Below are 17,363 nucleotides of genomic sequence, written 5' to 3' on the forward strand. Positions count from 1 at the left end.
ATTTAGTTGTTGCAAAGACACGCTGACAGACGAGCGTGGCTTTCAGATGAACCACAATTAGGAAAAGGCCATCACTCCCTGAAGATCAGTTCTCATCCAGGAACAGGCAGCATGGAGGGAACGGACCACTCCAACACCGCCCTGGAGGACGAGGAGGGCGGACCGCCTGCCTCTGAAGACGCGGATGGCGAGGACCCTCACCCACCTTCCGAGACGGAAGAGAAGAAGACAGTGCGGACGGAAGCCAGAGAAGTGGCGGCTATGCTCGGAGCTTCGGGGCAGCGTAAACCGAGCCCAAAGTCAAGGGACGAACACCCACAACACCTAGGTCCCTCAGAAAACTACTCTGGCCTCTGGGGGTGTTGAGACGCTAACCACTTAGAAGCAGTCCTAGATACAAGCTGTGCAAGGGCTATTTCTTGTTTACGGCTGGCCTGCTGGAACTGCGTGTACGTATGCCAGACTTTTGCAAAGCATTCCTCATCAAGAAATTCAAAGGAAAGGTGCCATGGTCTGATGTGTTGGCCACGTTCCATGTGCAGTTAGTCACGTTTTGATCATGAGGGAAATAAGGCTTTAAGCTGTGAGAAAGGATGTCTTAACAAAGTGGGTTGAGGTGTTCTTGCACCTGTCCGTTCTGAGGTTCTAAAAGCTATTTGTCCATTAGGCACTGCGTGGACGACACTAGACTTTAAAGCCGTTAAGTAAGAGGATGCCCTCCGGGTGTTTACATGCCATGAAGAAAACGCCAAGAGTCTCGTGACGGAAGGGCTAGTTCAGGAGGTCACTGAACATGAGCAGGTGATCTATGGCGCTAGGGCCTTGGACAGGGATCCTGCAAAAAATGACACGATGTGAAACAGAGCCCTACACTCTGAGACAGGCCTGGTGTAGCACAGTGGGACAGGTGTGGGGTGGGATCCTTGGAGAAGGAATCGTGTCTCCTCCGATCAGAGCGCCGGAGACTTCCACGCACTCTCTATGACTTGTACTGACTCCTTCCAAAACTTGTGTCGGAACTGAATGTGGTTCTGCATTTTCAAAGAAGAGAAACCTTAGTCTGGGGAAATAAATGTAAGCGATCAGATTTATGCTTAAAGTATAGAAAGAGTTACAGGCACAGGGGAGAGGGAGAGCGAGCGGCTGGAGGGGTGTGTGCCTGAGTGCTGGCGAGCTCCTGGCTGGACCCATCGGTGAGGTGACGCTGTCCTAGAGTCTTTGGAACTACGACCACAGCATGCCTAGGGAATCGGCTACTGTCGTGGTGAGTCCTTGTCATCAGTGCTATTTAAATGCCCATATTTTAAATGATCGTATTAACTAGCGACTGCTAAAAAACCAGTTTTTCATCTTTTAGGTTATAATCATTTCCTAAAAGCTTGAGTACCTCTGTCAAACTTCCTTTCCGTGTGCGTGTGTATCAGGAGAGAAACTACTTATGCCTGAGAAAATTCAGGACAGAAAGGCTATGGCATGAGAGAGCTAGAGACAAATGAGAAGCAAGAGGCAGAGAGACTGTCCGGAAAGGTGACCGAAATCCCGAGGACCCGGTCGTGTGTGCTGTCCAGGCACTGCGGGCGCAGGTGATTTTCTTAAAGACACTTTCCTTTACATGTGACACACCCATTTCGTTACTACTAGGTGCAGAGATTTTTAAAAGAATGATTTTCGTTAAATCTTACTTGAGTTCTTGTGAGCTGGTAGCCAGCATGCTTCGAATGCTTTTGTCAGCGAGGGGGCAGCCGGACAGACTGTAAGACAGGCCAGAGAGTCAGGTGAGTAGCGGCTCCCGCCAGCTTACGCTCCCGGACAAACACAACATAAAGTTGAAACTAAAAAGTTTAATGCAGAAAAGCGATGGGGCAAGTGCTGTATATTGAATTTTTTTTTTTTTTTGGTATAATTAACTTGGCATATGTTTACGTCTTCATTGAAGCAAACAGGTCTGTTAACGATTTTTGAAAAAGAATACGAAATGTTTGCGCTCTTTGGTTTAAATGTTTGTAAAGAATTTTCCAAATCGAGGTGGTTTATCCGAATGTAAAAGACACTATACAACACATAAATCAAGCACGATTTTATAGGTCAACATAGAGCACTTAGAGGGTTGACACGTAATTCGACGTTTTTACTTTGACAGCATTGTTGAGGTAAGCTGAAAACAATAAATTGAAAAGACAGAATCCACCATGAGAAAAAATGAAGTCACACCTTCTATGTGAGGCGTAATTACCAGTCACATGACCACTCCCATCACACCTTGGTGTTGGACATCTGCCACCAAACAAAAACAAAAACAGCCAAAATAGTAAGTAGGTTTAAAAAAAAAAAAAAACTTTAAGAAAGTTTCATTGTTTCCAGTTTAGCTGCAATGTCTGTGAGGGGGTTAAGCGCCCTGAGGGAAGCTGCAAAAACGGCACGGACCAAATGGTAGAAGGCGTCTCCATCACACAGAGCGTCCTGGGAACAAGCAAGCCACGCGGCTTCTCGCTCCCCTGAACTGGCAGTTTGAGACATTTATATGCTGCGAACGTCGCATGCTCAAACGGCAAGGCAGGTACAGATCGGTTTTTAAAAATAAGCCAAAGAAAGGGACAGTCGAGAAGAGCAGGCATCTCGCCTGGAGTTATGCTTACGTTATTAAGTCCTTTTTGCTCTCCTTGCACTGGGGGTACTTGGGCTTGGGGCTGGGGATGGTCACCTCTCCCGGGTACCTTCTCTCCTCCAGAGCCTCCTGGAATGGGTCCAAGTCTTCCGGCTGCGGGCAAAACACAGCTTCAGGGCCGCACAGACCACAGTGTGACAGACCGACCGCAGACGCGTCCCGCCGGGGCGCCGGCCGCCTCTGCGTTTTCCTCCCCTCCCACCGCTGTCCCTTTAAAGGTATTCCACGCCTTTGTCCGGATGAGGCCCCTGCCGCAAGCGCGGAGCGGGGCTCTGTTCAAAGACTATCGCTTTCGGAGCGGACCGTAGCCGCTCACCTACCGCTCTAAACTTCTAAATTCACGGTCACCTGTCGGGGGGCAGGGCCTCACTCGATATTTCTGTTGGGGTACTAATAAGAGGGACAGACACATGGTTCGGAAACCAGAGACCCTGTTTCTTCGTTGGCCTTTCTCACTCGATGCCCAGCAAGCACCTGTTGCTGTCCGGCACCCGCGTCCGACACTGACCTGCTAAGCTTAAACACTGACCCTACACGTGTTCTAGAACGAGAGTTATTCCGACCATCGGTGAGCATTCTGCGCGTGTGCGTTAAGTCCCAAGGCGAGGGAAGACCAACTGAGATTAAGGTTGTAGTTCTCAGTTACTCTTATGCAACATTTTCTTTTTCAACAGAAAGCGTCTCCTCTTGGGTAAGCGGGTCCCCTTGCGCTAACTAAGAAATGCCTATAGATGGCAGTACTCAGCAAACGTGTCTTGTGAATGCTCGCGAGTACTTTTTCCTTCTGGGACGGTCTGTATGATGAAAACACTTCTGTCGGTTTAGGAGGGCTTAATTTTAATTAAAATAAATTCGGAGGCTCAACCATCACGCCTTATTTGGTGGTGATGATTTAACACCGTAGGAGAGAAAAGAATACTTTGGAATTTAGCTTTTGCCACTCAGACTCTATTCTTTGGCAATGCGTGGCTTCAATTTAATCAAATTTAATCATTTTTGAAGAATAAAGACGATAGGCTTTGAGATGAAATGGCCTTATAGCCGGGTGCCTTTTCTGCCAATTCTTACAAATAGCTAATGTTCCCTTCTTTTCTGCACTTCCTTGTTTCCCTAAGAAGCTATTGCTTTGATGGTGGTCTCCCTCTTGTATTCAAAAAGGATTTTCATTTTCCAGTGGCTAAAGAAGACGTCACAATTTTCAGGACTGAACACTGGAGAAAAAGCCGGGACAATAAAGAACAACCTTTTCTTCGCTTCTTTTCTCAGCTTCAAGGCTATTTTCACGACTTGGGGAACTTGAGTGTGAACGTTGTGACTACAGGTCTCCCCCACTTGGCGAAAGCGCGCGTCACACCACTTTGCTCTCATGAAAGACCCACATTAGTACCTGCTTCTGCTAACAGAAAGAAACCAAAGAGGATTCGTGCTTCTAGGAAAAGAGGCGAGAAACGCAATAGCGCTCGGTGTTGGTTTTGCGGAGAGCCGTCGAGCGGCGGCTCGCACCCGGGCACGCTCCCGCCCCTGAGGGCCCACTCAGCAGCGTCTCAGCGCCCGGCTCCAGGGCCCCGACCTGTGCCTGTGCGGTGAGCACCTGGGCTTCGTTTCAGGCCATTTCCCTTTCGCAAAGTGTGTCCTCGGGTTGAGAAAAGCCTGAGAGGTTATTTTTGGGGTCTGGGGATGCTGAAAATACATTCCATATAAATTACTGGTACCTGCTTCTGCACTTTGTGCCATTTGGCTTAGGAAAGTCTCCACAGGAAAGCTACAATTTCCGGTCACCGTACTTCAAAAGTATGTTCCTGACATAGCTGTTTTAGCAATACTGCAGTCAGGGAAGATTCAGGCGATTATACTAAAGCGACTTCTCAGGGCTGGAATATACTCTTCTGAATATTTTAGGTTTCTCTGGGAATAGGCACGAGCCTTCGCGTCAAAGAGCTAGCTAATTAACAGCACACAATTAACCATTGAAGTACTTAACACTCTCCTTAGGATTCTCTATCTGCAGGGAAAACCATGCATCATAGCAACATGTCACCCAGAAAAAGGGACGGGGTGGCTGTTGACGTCTTTTCTTAGAGAAATCGTTTGTAACTAAATGCACTTGTTGGAAAATAAGATTCACGCTCAAAAAGAACCCGGGGTTTGTTTCACCGAATCGGTGTCAGTGACAAATCTCTCCCTGGTCCACGAAGCGCGTGGTCAGCCCTAGTCAGCTGAGGTCATCCCGCGGGTGCCCGCCGACGCCCGACCCCGCGCCCCGAGCCGGCCGGCAGGTGGGGGGGACGTACAGGGGCCTCGCTGGTGTCGCCCCCGTCCGCCCTGCGGGGCTTCATCTTGGTGTAGTCCACGGGCAGCTCCCAGCAGTCGTCCTCGCCCAGCTGGAAACACCGGCCACCCATCACCGCCTGCTGCTGGGGGGACATGGGCTCCAGGGGCGTCAGGACCGGGCAGCAGCTCTCCCGCGGCCGTGGCTTGTTCATGCTGAGGTCCAGAGTCCCGTTCTCATCCACCTCCATGTCGGGGTTCTGCCGGACAGAGAGACATGGTGACCGTGCGGCTCCACCGCCAGGCACAGCCCTGCCTTCGGCCAGTGCAGAATCCAGACGCGGATTCCTCCTGGGGTCTCCCGCGCATGGGCTCCCGAGGTGAGCGAAGCGGTGCCCTGGGGACATGTCTGCTGTCCCGCACTTAGCCGCGACATTGGATGGCAGGTGCGTGCATCTATTCACCTGTTGGTGACCTGCGACCTGTCCATCTAGCTCTTATTTATTTGTCTACCACTCACCGCTTCTCTTTATCTTCTCTTTTCTGCAGTTCCCCTCTGCTTTTAGAAATAAGCCTGGCCGGAAGACAGTCATGCCTAATCTCCACTCTATTCCAGCTCAAATACCGTTTAAGAGATCAGGGATAGATGTGTGTTTACGCTTAAAAATTCTCCTTCAGTTTCACTGATGCAAATACTTCAAGACCGGGAGAGGAGGAGACCAGACCAGTCAGGGGCATGGAGGGCGAGGGAGAAGGAGCCAGAATTTACTTTCCGATAAGAAATGCTGCGATGAACAGCCTTTCCACCTTAAGGGAGGGAGGTGTGCAATCACAGCTCAAATGACCTCTAGTCTAGTGATTCCAGTCTGACCTACTCTGCGTTTCAGCAAGCCCGAAATTTAGACAACTGTCTTAAAAAAATAAAGAAGTACAGGGTGAGGGTTTTTTTTTTTTTTTTTTTTTAAATGATGCTTTGAAACAGACGAAGAAGTCTTCAGACCTTGCCTCTCCGGAGGAGGGAGGCAAGGAAGGACTCATGAAGGGCAGAGCGAGAAATACCGCCAACCACCCTCCGCTTCTGTTCCCGGAGAGTTACACTCTCTTGAGCAAAATTCGGGTTTCAGGCTGGCGTGAAAGCTGCTGCCTACCCCAGCGTCTGGCAGCTCTTTCCTCTGGACGTCACAGCGGAGGGAAGCTGCCCGGACGTCGGCCCATCCAGGCTGCTACCTTGATAAATTACCGAGCGGGATTCTGTCTGTGCTCTTCCTGTCCGTGAGCACTCCAGCTTTCAAGCTCTCCTACTAATTTAGCCTTCATAATGTTGGAGTTAATTCTCTCAGTCTTAGGTTTAATAAAGTGAAACAAAATCCGAAGGGGTTACTGTCTTTTTTTTTTTTTCCTCCTTGCCAGGGAAGCCCGTCCATGCTAGCCTTGAATTTTAGCAGCCCTGATCACCACAGAAATCGCACGCCCCTGACACTTCTCCATAATCGTGGAATAAAAATATTAAGAGTAAAGAAAGCGGGGCGCCTGGGTGGCTCAGTCGGTTAAGCGTCCGACTTCGGCTCAGGTCATGATCTCACGGTCCGTGAGTTCAAGCCCCGAGTCGGGCTCTGTGCTGACAGCTCAGAACCTGGAGCCTGTTTCAGATTCTGTGTCTCCCTCTCTCTCTGACCCTCCCCCGTTCATGCTCTGTCTCTCTCTGTCTCAAAAATAAATAAACATTAAAAAAAAAAGAGTAAAGAAAGCATTTGTAAAACATGAAGTTACTGGCCTGTCTCCATTCATACGCATCACAAGCACTCGTAAGGAGTCCCCTCAGGTCTGAGTGCTCAGGGTGCATGGCCGGCTGCGCTAGTACAGGAGAAGGGGTGACGGAGTGGCCCCCGCCAGGTGGCACCCTCCGCTCTGCGGCAGCCTGAGGGACTGTCCTGCCCCCACGTCAGCAAGGTGACAAACCCTGCGAACAGACGTCTCTGCACTAATGAAAGCCAGCAGGGATGCGTGGCAGTCCCAGCGGAGACTGGATTTCTACTTTCTTTCTTCCCTGATACTAGTGACCCACTGGGAGCGAAGGGACAGTCCTGTGCTTGATTTGACAGCGGGGCCACCCGACCCTCCTGGTGTTCAGGGTTCCGGGCACGTGGCCGCTTCAGTTTCCTACTGTCCCTGTGGCCACTGAACCGACGTGAGGGCACTGGCTGTCCTGTTTCCAGAAACGCCCCTGGGTCCTAAGGGCAGGGTCCACGCACACGTTACTCTAACAGGCCTGCGCGTGCCCCCCTCCCCGCCCCCCGCGTCAGAGAGCGGGTCGTCCTGGGACGCGTGCGATTGAAGCCGCTCCCAGCAAAGCCACGCTTGGGGCTCCGCTAGGTCGCGCGCTTTGTGGGGGAGGTAGCACCGGGGGCGCGGGCTCCAGGGGGCGCGGCGCCGGGACGCGCGCTTTGTGGCGGGATCCGCTGGGGTAGGAGCGCCGGGGGCGCGGGCTCCAGGGGGCGCGCACGGCCCGGCAGCGGGCACCCGGCGGGGCGGGGGGGAGGGGGTCGCGTACCCGCGCGGCGCACAGGTCCTGCGGCTTGGTGGACAGGTTCTGCGGCATCTCTCGGCAGCGCGTGGACAGGTTGAGGATGGCCGTGGCGGCCATGTGCGCCGCCTCCATGTCGTGCGCGTAGTCGAAGCTGCTCTTGCTGCACGTGCTGCTGGCGCTGCTTCCGCCCCCGCAGCTCAGGTTGCTGCTGCTGCTGGGCGCGTAGCTGCTGGTGGTGCTGCTGCTGGGGCTGGCGTTCTTGCAGTACCGCTTCGCTGGGGAGACACGGGGACAGGGGTGACTCGGGTCCCCGCCGACGGGGCGACGGCAGAGCGGGGCCCCGCGCCCCGCCACCCGCACCGCTGCCCTCCCGCCGGCCCGGGGCACACCCGCGCCAGCGGCGGGGGAGGGGGCTGATCGGTGGAGAAAAGCCCATCTGGCCTTTCCCCCGTGACCCTGGGAAGTTGGCGGGGACAGAGCCGGGTGTGGGGGTTGGGGGGCGGCAGGGGAGACGCACGCGTCTCTCTGGCAGGCCACACGTGGCTGCGGTGGCCACCACCCAATCCATTTAGAGGCGCACACCTGGTTAGGATTGGGTCCCCTGATGTCAGGGCATGACCAGCGTGCCGGCCTGCTCCAGCCTGGAGGAGGGGTGTCCCAGTCATGACTGCCCATGGGCTCAGGGGGGCCACGGGGACCCCACAGACCTCATGGCTCCAGAGACTGGCCGCTCCTTCCGGCCGGGAGGGGCCTCAGTGGCCACCTGGGGCTCGCTGTCTTGTGTGCAACCGCACAGCCTGGTGGGGGCCTGTGTGCTTTGGGGGGTGGCCCAAACACCCCTTTCCTCAGGGGACCAAACACCCCTTTCCTCAGGAAAAGCCTGGTCCTGTGATTCTAATAAAGAGCCACACGGAGGAACCAGCAATGTCAAGGGACAGACGATGGCACAGGCCGTGGGCTGAGCCCAAGGTGAGCAGGGCAGGGCGGCCACATGCACGCCCCACACCGGCCCTCCTCCTCGTCGCGACGGCCTCCTGTCACCCGCGGGGAGCCTGGCTCCCAGGATGCCCTGGTGAACAACCCGCACCACCCACGGCTCAGCAGCCACTTGGGAGCAAGTGTTGCTTTTGTTCGTTCGGAATCTCTGGCACGCGGGTGGGAAAACGTTTGTGGGTTATTCGTCCGGGCCCTGTGGCCATTGCCAGGGGCGGCAGAGCCACAGGCTGTCTGTCCACCTGCAGGCTGCCAGATCTCCCCTGGGGTCCTGGGCGGTGAGGGGTCACCCAGGGCGAAGCTGGGGGCGCGGGAGATGCCCACGGTCCTCTCCCTCATGGGGTCCCTCGCTCCGTCCTCGAGCGGCTCTTTCCCGACCCACCCGCACGTTTGCGCGTCCTTTCCAAAGCGACTCGCGACTCGGCCGGCTCTCCCGGCATGTCCAGCGCTGGCAGCAGCGGTCCGTACCTGGAGCCGCTCTCCGCGGAGGACACGCGCAGCGCTTTCCTCCCGGAGGGAGGGGCACACCCGGCGATGTGACCAACGGACCCCCCCTCCCGCACCGGCGCGGTCGGTCATCGCGAGCAATGGCACGAGGGTGCCCAGAACACCTCATTCGGATACAAGTGGCAGAATAAAGAAGGCCTCACGGTTGAGAACTTGCAACTTTGGACCGAAGGCCTCTTTCATTTCTGCCCCGGGTCGCACAGCGATGCTGGCAGAGAGCACGCGGGCCCTGGGGTGCGGAGGGCCACCAGGCCCCCCCACGGCCCCCACCGCGAGTCACAGAGCCGCTGCACAGGCAGGTGGCCGTTTGAAGTCCCCTTGCGTGGACCAGAGGGTGACTGCCACACTCGGACCCGGCACGAGAGCGGGCCAGCTCTCTCTCCTCGAGGACTCGTCACACACCCGTTGGCGTGTCTGCGATGTGACCTTCCTTCCTCTTTCTTCTGCGAAGGCAGCTTGTCTAAGCAGAAGATGACACCGTGGGTGCCAGTGGCCTGGGGGGCTGAGGCAGCAATGCAGGGGCAGCCGACAGAGACCCTCCCTGGAGAGACAGCCCCCCGTGCCAGACCTGAGCCTCAGGCACAGGGAACCACGTGACACAGCAGCTTGGGGTACGCTCTGCCTGGGCTGAAGTCGTGGCTTTACACCATTTACAATTTTGACACAAAAACAGGCCTATCAGGGCGCCTGGGGGCTCAGTCGGTTGAGCAGCCGACTTCGGCTCAGGTCATGATCTCACGGCACCTGAGTCGGAGCCCCGGTCGGGCTTGCTGTTTTCAGGGTGGAGCCTGCTTGGGACTCCCTCTCTCTCTGCCCCTCTGCTCACGCTGTCTCAAAAATAAATAAAAATAAGGATATAAAAATTGTAGGAAAAATGAAATAGTATTTATCAGGGTTCCTGTCCCTAGCGAGGGTTAACCGCTGGCTCAGGAAAGAAATGTGGTGCACGTACGTGAGAGAAAAGGCCACTTCGTGGTGAAAGGAGCAAATTTCAATTTCTAAAAGAAAGTAAGCAGGACACGTGTTCATACGGCAAATGGCAGCAAACTTTTGGGAAAGTGCGTGTACCGCAGCAAACGTTGGAATCTTGAATTCTGGGGTCAGGGCAGAATCCTAGCCGTGACTGACCTGGGGGCCACCTGCCGATGGGCCTGACGCAGGAGAAGTCCTGGGACAGGCATCCACGTCATGTGCGGCCTCCTACTAAGCGTGACCCCCTCTTCCTCCTTTCATTCAAAACGAAAACAAGAGTGTGGACTTCAAGTCTTCCGGGTAACGTGGCTCCTACTCGTAGGATGCTCGCAAAGCCGGCGACACTGACCGCTGACCACGACCAAATGCGCTCCCCTTCCCAGTCAGTCAGCAGACAGAATCTGTCAGTGTCCCTCCGCGTGTCGGCCTGTCACTGGAGGTTATGGGGTGCACACTTTCCCACGAGACTGCCATCACCACGCGAGGCAACCGCGGCAGCCAGCCAGGCCCCACCCCGCGTTGAGACCCCTCTTCAAGGATTCTGCCCTCTCTGGCGGGACAAAGAAAGACTCCGCGGGATTTCTACTGACTAAATGTGACAAGTTGGAAAGTAAAAGCAACCAGCTTCCAACCAGAGCCTTCTGGTGACCCTGTGCTAAGTGCGTGCCTCCTTCCTCCAGGAATGCCCACCTTCTGATGTATTGACATAAAGGAACAGACCGATGCATCCTTACGAAAACCAGACATAAAGAGCATAGTCCAGACGTTCGCCTCCTGAGGCTTCACCCACGGCTGAGAGCCGGCAGCTGGCAGCCTGGTTGCGTTCAGGCATCCGCACACCCTGATTCACGGCGCTGACTCTCACAGTGTCGACGTAAGTCAGCATCGTCTTGAGCACATGGAGACAGACGCAGAGGATATGTGGGAAAGGAGCTTTTTGGCGAGAACCCGCTAGAGGAGGTCTGCCCGTGGGTCGGTCTGCCCCTTCCTCCCACACGTTATGCTTCTCCTCACAATAGGCTCATTTCATGGTTATTCTTCAAGAGCAATGACTCAATTCTCTGCACCTGCAGCAAGTCCCAGGGAGGACGCTCTTGTAGGGACCACAGACTACAGTTGCTCTGTGGTGCAGAGGTCCAGGGAAGGCTCTTCTCAGCTCTATCCCATCAAGAAAACTGACCTGCCTCATCCTTAATGGGCACTTTCTTTGATGTTTTAAAAGTCTGTCAGATGAATCTAGTGTAAGGAAAACATGGAGTCACCGATGCTTTTCTTGGTAAATTGTGGTGAAAGACTGCCTTTCTTTTGCTTTTTTCTCCCTTCTTAAAGACGTAATATTGAAGTTTTTCTTCTGTATTCTTGCTTCCTTGTGGGCCAGCTGAAGAGCATGGCTCAGCCCTGGTTTCTGACAACAGGTGTTTTCAGGCTCGGTGAGAATGAATGCCAACAATCAAATGTCTGTCCAACTCTCTAGAGCTGTCAGCCAATTCTCACAACAGCTCTGTGAGGTCCCTGGGGTGGGCCACTAACTCACGGACTAACCACTAACTAACACCCAGGAAGATTATCTGCCCCACACCACGCAGCTCCTAAACGGAACAGCCGAGAATACGCCCAAGTAGGTTTGACGTCTGGCGCAGGAAAATGTGCTCTACTGGTCGTGACCTCACCCAAAGTGCAACCGTAACTATGAGGTTAAGGAAATCAGGCCACACATAACAACAGGTGTGGCAAGCAGGTGCGGGAAGACAGGCTTCCAGAGGAACTCCTTCTCCAGTCACCGTGAGATGTCACTGAATCGGAAATCGTGTAAGCAGAACCCTGATGACATGGGTTCAGTTTTTTTGCTCCTTCCTTTGCAATCACATGGATAAAATTCTCACAAACCAGAAACTGGCAAATCATTAGGATAAAATAAACAGAACAAAAATAACTATTTTCTGTTATACCCTAAGACACTCCCTTTTCTCCACCTACATTTTTCTTCCTCTACGTTGAGAATCGATACGCACAAGGATAATCAATATGCAACACATCTAGGAAATACTAAATTTCATTCACTATGCATATTAATTGTTATTAAGGCAAAGAATGACTACCATAACTTAGACACATGCGCAGCAACTCACACTGAATTGTAAAGAGGTTTTGGAACTCCCCAAGCGTTCAATCGAAATGAACTTTTTTGTGTGCTGTGATTTTAATTAAAGATCTTTTTCAGAGAGGAGTTAAAAGATCTTTAAAGGCCCATCTCCTTGCCTCCGCTACAGAACACCAAGATAAGACTTATAAGTCATCAGAACTCCTATAACCCACATCTTAGTCGGAAATGCTTGCCAACTCGGTCCATATATATCCTAGAATTCCAAGCAGAGTTGCGGTCGGATAAATACATGGTGTCAGAGAAACGCAGTGGTCCCTCTCTGGTTCAACGACTTACCATGTTAGCAGTGGGAACCGAAGGCAACTAGTTCACGCCCCTGGCAGAGGGCCCAGAACCCGCGAGAGGAAGGAAGCTGCCCCCTCCTGAGGAGGTGGCATCTCATCTGTTCTACCTGCTCTTTGTTTCTGGCGGATGCATGGTCGCTAGGTCACAGGGGGCGGCCCTGCCTGGCCCCACTCGCGGTGGAGGAACAGGCCAGGGCCGGTGCCTGCTGGAAAGAGGCTGGGTGACACCGGTAGAAATCGTGTGCCCTTGGATGCACCTTGGAATCACTGGCTACTTAGAAAATGTCACCGCACAGGCAATGCCCCCGGGGATTCCGGTCTAATTGGTCTGGGGTGCATCCCGGACAATAGAAGTCTTAAAATCTCCCTAGATGAATCTAATGTGCATCCAAGGTTGAGATGACTGCAGAGTGCTGGTGCTGGGGGCTACTTCCGGCTCTCCCAGGCTTCTCTGCGTTGGGGCCATCGACTAGAGGAAGTTCATGAACCTAAGGACGCGGCAGCAGCACAGCCGAATGCAGACCGGCCAAAGGCTCGCTCTGTCCGCATCTGAAAGCGGCCAGAATGCATTGCCTTGGAAACCCCGAGGGAAGGGCGGCTTTCTCCCTCCCGCAGGGCTCCCGCTCACCCACACCCGTGAGCACACAGGTGCGCCCAGGTGGGCATGCTTTTCTTTGGTACCCAAGGGACCACATGCTCGACCAGTGTGCAGGGAACGGATAGACACAACAACAACATTATTAACGGCAAGCGTGACTCTCGTGTATAAGAGTGTGCACCTCCTACCATCATATCCTTTGGGGGATATATCCCTGGTTTGCACCTTGGGGGCTATGGCCCGCTTGCCGTAAGTATGGCTGTCGTAACTGTTGTACTCAAACGAGGTCTTGGAATATTTCTCTAGCTCTTTGGCCAGGTTGGAGCGAGGCGTGGTCGTGGGGACGTTGTTTCTGTAGCCGTAGTGAGGGATCTCGAGCTGCTTGACAAAGCACATTGGCCTACGAGCAAACAAGAGATAACCGGTAGTTTACTTTCTCGCGGCTGCAGGGAAGACACGGTTCACATCAAAACGAGGGCACGTTGCTCAAATCCCACCTTCCCGAGCACAGACCACATGTGCCGGGATTTTATAGCACCACATAAGCCATCCGCCTGACTTTCAACACACCAATAAAGAGAATGAAAGCAAGACCTTTAACTTTTCCCCTTATTTCTTTTTTGGAGTCCTAGCCGGCTTGATGAACATGGGAAAGACCTCACAGCCGGGCCTTCCTTTCCCAGTGGCTTCAGAGACGAAGAGTCACAGCAAAGGAGGTGGGCTAGTAAGACCTTTTCCTCAAAGGAATAAGCGGAAGGGCACCTGGGGGGCTCATTTGGGCATCCGACTTCGGCCAGGTCGTGATCTCACAGCCCGTGAGTTTGAGCCCCACATTGGGCTCGCTGCTGTCAGTGCAGAGCCTGCTTCGGACCCTCTGTCTCCCTCTTTCTCTTCCCCTTCCCTGCTTGTGCTCTCTCTCTCTCTCCTCTCTCCCCCCCCCCCCCCCACCGCCCCGTCTCTCAAAAATAAAAACAAGCATTTTTAAAAAAGAAGAAATCAGGGAAATATGAGGTGAAAGGGTAGTATTTGCTCAAAGACTAAGCTATTACAAGTTTTTTGATAAGCTTCATCTTTATCTTTTAAAATATTGGGCACAGGGGCACCTGGGTGGCTCAGTCAGTTAAGCGTCCGACTTCGGCTCAGGTCGTGATCTCGCGGTGCATGAGTTCGAGCCCCACATCGGGCTCTGTGCTGACGGCTCGGAGCCTGGAGCCTGCTTCGGATTCTGTGTCTCCCTCGCTCTCTGCCCCTCCCCCGCTCATGCTCTGTCTCTGTCTCTCAAAAAATAAATAAACATTTAAGAAAAAGAATAAGCGGAAATTAGAGACATACCCTTAGGGATACGGGCTGACGCAAAACTGGATATTAAAACAGAACATGTGATGTGTTTTGACGAACACCAGCCTGTGCCTCCCGCACTTGTATTGGGTAGTCGTTCAGCTTTCCAGACTCTCGAATGAAGTATTTGAATGGAGGAGCATTGAGTTCCATACGCTCATTACTATTCTGCCTTGTGCTGTGCGTGCGCGTGCGTGCGTGTGCTCACCTATTTCCTGATCTCATGGGTGGGATTTTTAAACTGTTTTGGGAAATCACTTCAGATTTACAGGCAAGTTGTGCAGAGGACTCCTTGCATTCTTCACTCAGCCCCCCATCATGCTAGTATTTTACCAGATCATCAACACATTTATTTTGGTTTCATTAATTCTGCGTCTTCTCGTCAAATTAACGAAATAATGTGGTCATTCGTTGAACGCCTGTTATTGGAGGCCCTTTTCCAGGTAACACGTGGAGGTGCAGAAGTGAATACAACTCGTGGCCTTGTCTTCCAAGAGCAGGCAGAGTGTGACATTAGTTTACGAGTCGAGGTGTGAGGTCAGCGGTCCAGGTGGATAAGTGGTCCAGAGGCACAAGTGCAGGGGTGAGAGGGGAGAGGCAGGTGCGGCGACAGCATCACTGGGGGCTCTCGGGAGGCGGGTAGCATTGGGGCCAGGGGGAGTCTGCTCTGCCTAGGGGGCAAGGCGGGGAAGCGTGGTCCCCAAACCTTCAAAAGTCTAGGCCCAGCTCAGAAGCAGAGGTGCCTGGAGCAGAGGCATTGGAGACAAGGTGGCACTTGGTGATGGACAGAGGCTGTGACGGAGGCCGGCCCCCACGGCCGGGGAGTGGAAAACTGGGACAGAACTGGAAACTCTAAGCCCTCCTGTTGGACACTCTGCTTGAAGACTTTTCAACTCTTAGCTACATAAGTGTAGGTTTAAGCGATCTCTTTCCTCCCTTCCTGTCTCTTCCCTCGCCCACCGAGTGAGCATCCCCGCATGGAGACACCACGGGGAACGCAAAGGTGGCCCACCCGGAGACCAGGTCCCCCAGATCGTGCTCCTAACTGGGACGTCAGTGCCTGCGGTGAGCCGTCGGGAGCTGGGGAGCACGGGGAGCCCCGGAGGCCTGGCCAATTCGCCACCCTGGAGTTAACTCCTCCGGAGAGAGCCCCCAGTCCCCACGGCCCCGGGCTGGCTCCCCGGTGCCTCCCGCTATGGTGGCTGAGGGTCCTTCCCTCTGTGGCCCCTCCTCGCCAGGCCCAGCCTGGGCATGTAAAGAAAGCCTACAGGTGCACCATTTGTGGCCCACAGTCGTCTCCTCAGGAGGACGGGGCCCGAGGGGGCAGCCATTCGCCCCCTGTCTGCTTTACCTTCCGGGAAGAGGGGGTCTCAGGCACACGGAGAGGTCTAGAAGGATGCACACCAACATTTATGGAGGGCTTGTCTCTAAATAGTGGGATTATAAATGATTTTTATTTTTCTTATTTTTGCTTATTTCAGTATTTTTCATTTTCCATAAAGACTTTAACTTTTCTATTGAGGGACAAAGTGTGTTTAACGACTGTGGTAAAATCCTTTCAGAACGCTTCAAAATAATACACAACAAAACCAAGCAGGTGTTCAGGCCATTTGAACAGTGATTTTTTTTCCAGGTGATTTATCCCAAAGAAAGAATTGGTAATTGAGCAGAATCAAAACTGTGTGTGTGTGTGTGTGTGTGTGTGTGTGTGTGTGTGTGTGCACGCACACACACATGCGCACGAACGTACTGCTTCCTCTTTAACAGCAAGACTTGGAACCAACCTAAATGCCTCCGAGGGAGCGCCTGTTTTCTGTGCCAGTGACCTCCCACTGGAGAAGGTCTGAAGCCACCACGGCCACCAGGGCCGCCTTTGTAAGGACACGGGGCGTGTTCCCACTACCATGTCCAATGAAGAGTCAGAATCCCCGACGATGGCCACACAGCCCGGGGAATGAGCTGGTGGGTGGGTCCTGTCTGGGATGAAGTTTTCTCTCTCCACCGCCTCCCGAGAATCCTTCTTTTCTAAACTTAAGAAAACAGTGGGTGGGGGCGCCTGGGGGGGGGGAGCTCAGTCGGTTGAACGTCAGACTTTGGCTCCAGTCATGGTCTCACGGTCTGTGAGTTCGAGCCCCGCGTCGGGCTCTGTGCTGACGGCACGGAGCCTGCTTGGGATTCTCTCTCTCCCCCTCTCTCTGCACCTCCCCCGCTTCTGCTCTCTCTCCCTCTCTCTCAAAATACATAAACATTAAAAAACCAAAAAAGAAAACAGTGGGCTGGACCAGGTGATCTCTGAGGTCTTCCTGCTTGGACCGTCCGGGACTGAGCGGGTTCACGTGAGTCGCTTGGCCGCTCTCGGGTTCTCAGTCGGGTGGCTGAGGGTGGAAGGCCCCCCGAGGGCTCCCGTGTGGAGAACGGCTTCCGCACCTACCGGGAGGGGCGCCGGGCTGCGGGCTGGCCTCCGCCCTCTCCTCCACATTAAGATAAAAGCACTTCGGGTGACTGTCTCATTCACGTGTAGAGCTCCCCTCCCTCCCCCCACATTCAGAGAATCACCGAATACGTTCAAGGCCGGAAAGAAAACCAGAACCACCGACAGCAGGCGGACGGAGGCCCCGACCACCGAAGCGACCCCCTGCCCTCACACAGCCCTGCGGGCGAGGGGTGGGCCGGGGGCTCGGCTCTTTTACCCGCACCGGTGACCGCGTGCCCGCCTGCCGCGGCGTGAGCCCGCCCGCCCGGCCCGGACCCCCACATCCCTGGCGTGCTGGGCACGCACGGCTCTCACGAGGCGACGCGCTCGGCATCTGGTACCTTAGCACGCGGTCTGAGGCCTGGTTGGACTTGGACACATCGCAGCTCTGGTGCTTCTCCTGGGCCTTTGCCAGTTTCTCCGCGGCAGCAATAGGACATCCAGAGAGGCTGCAAGGACAGAGAGGGGGCTGAGCTGTCTCCTCCAGCGGCTTCACGGCACACTGACCCCGTGACCACCTCCCCCTTTCCCCTGGTCTGCGCGAGAAGGCTCCGGCGCGGGTTCCCACACCTGC

The 17,363-nt window shown here is 54.1% G+C and overlaps 1 protein-coding gene across 16 annotated transcripts in view; it reads right to left on the reverse strand.

The window, feature by feature from the left end:
- MYT1L (myelin transcription factor 1 like) overlaps window positions 1–17,363 on the reverse strand; it is a 428,591-nt gene that overhangs the window by 63,268 nt on the left and 347,960 nt on the right. For 10 of the 16 annotated variants that reach the window (XM_078445070.2, XM_078445064.2, XM_078445058.2 and 7 more), the window contains exons 13-19: window positions 17,131–17,238; window positions 13,167–13,378; window positions 7,485–7,735; window positions 4,957–5,193; window positions 2,637–2,758; window positions 2,212–2,274; window positions 1,683–1,751 (exon numbers count right to left, since the gene is read on the reverse strand). In XM_078445070.2, the coding sequence (XP_078301196.1) occupies window positions 1,683–1,751; window positions 2,212–2,274; window positions 2,637–2,758; window positions 4,957–5,193; window positions 7,485–7,735; window positions 13,167–13,378; window positions 17,131–17,238 (1,062 nt within the window). The remainder of the gene's footprint in view (window positions 1–1,682; window positions 1,752–2,211; window positions 2,275–2,636; window positions 2,759–4,956; window positions 5,194–7,484; window positions 7,736–13,166; window positions 13,379–17,130; window positions 17,239–17,363) is intronic. The other 6 variants (XM_078445071.2, XM_078445072.2, XM_078445067.2 and 3 more) reach the window with 1 other exon arrangement.

Source organism: Panthera onca, chromosome A3 (genome assembly GCF_046562875.1).
Source record: "Panthera onca isolate mPanOnc1 chromosome A3, mPanOnc1 haplotype 2, whole genome shotgun sequence".
Taxonomy (NCBI): domain Eukaryota; kingdom Metazoa; phylum Chordata; class Mammalia; order Carnivora; family Felidae; genus Panthera; species Panthera onca.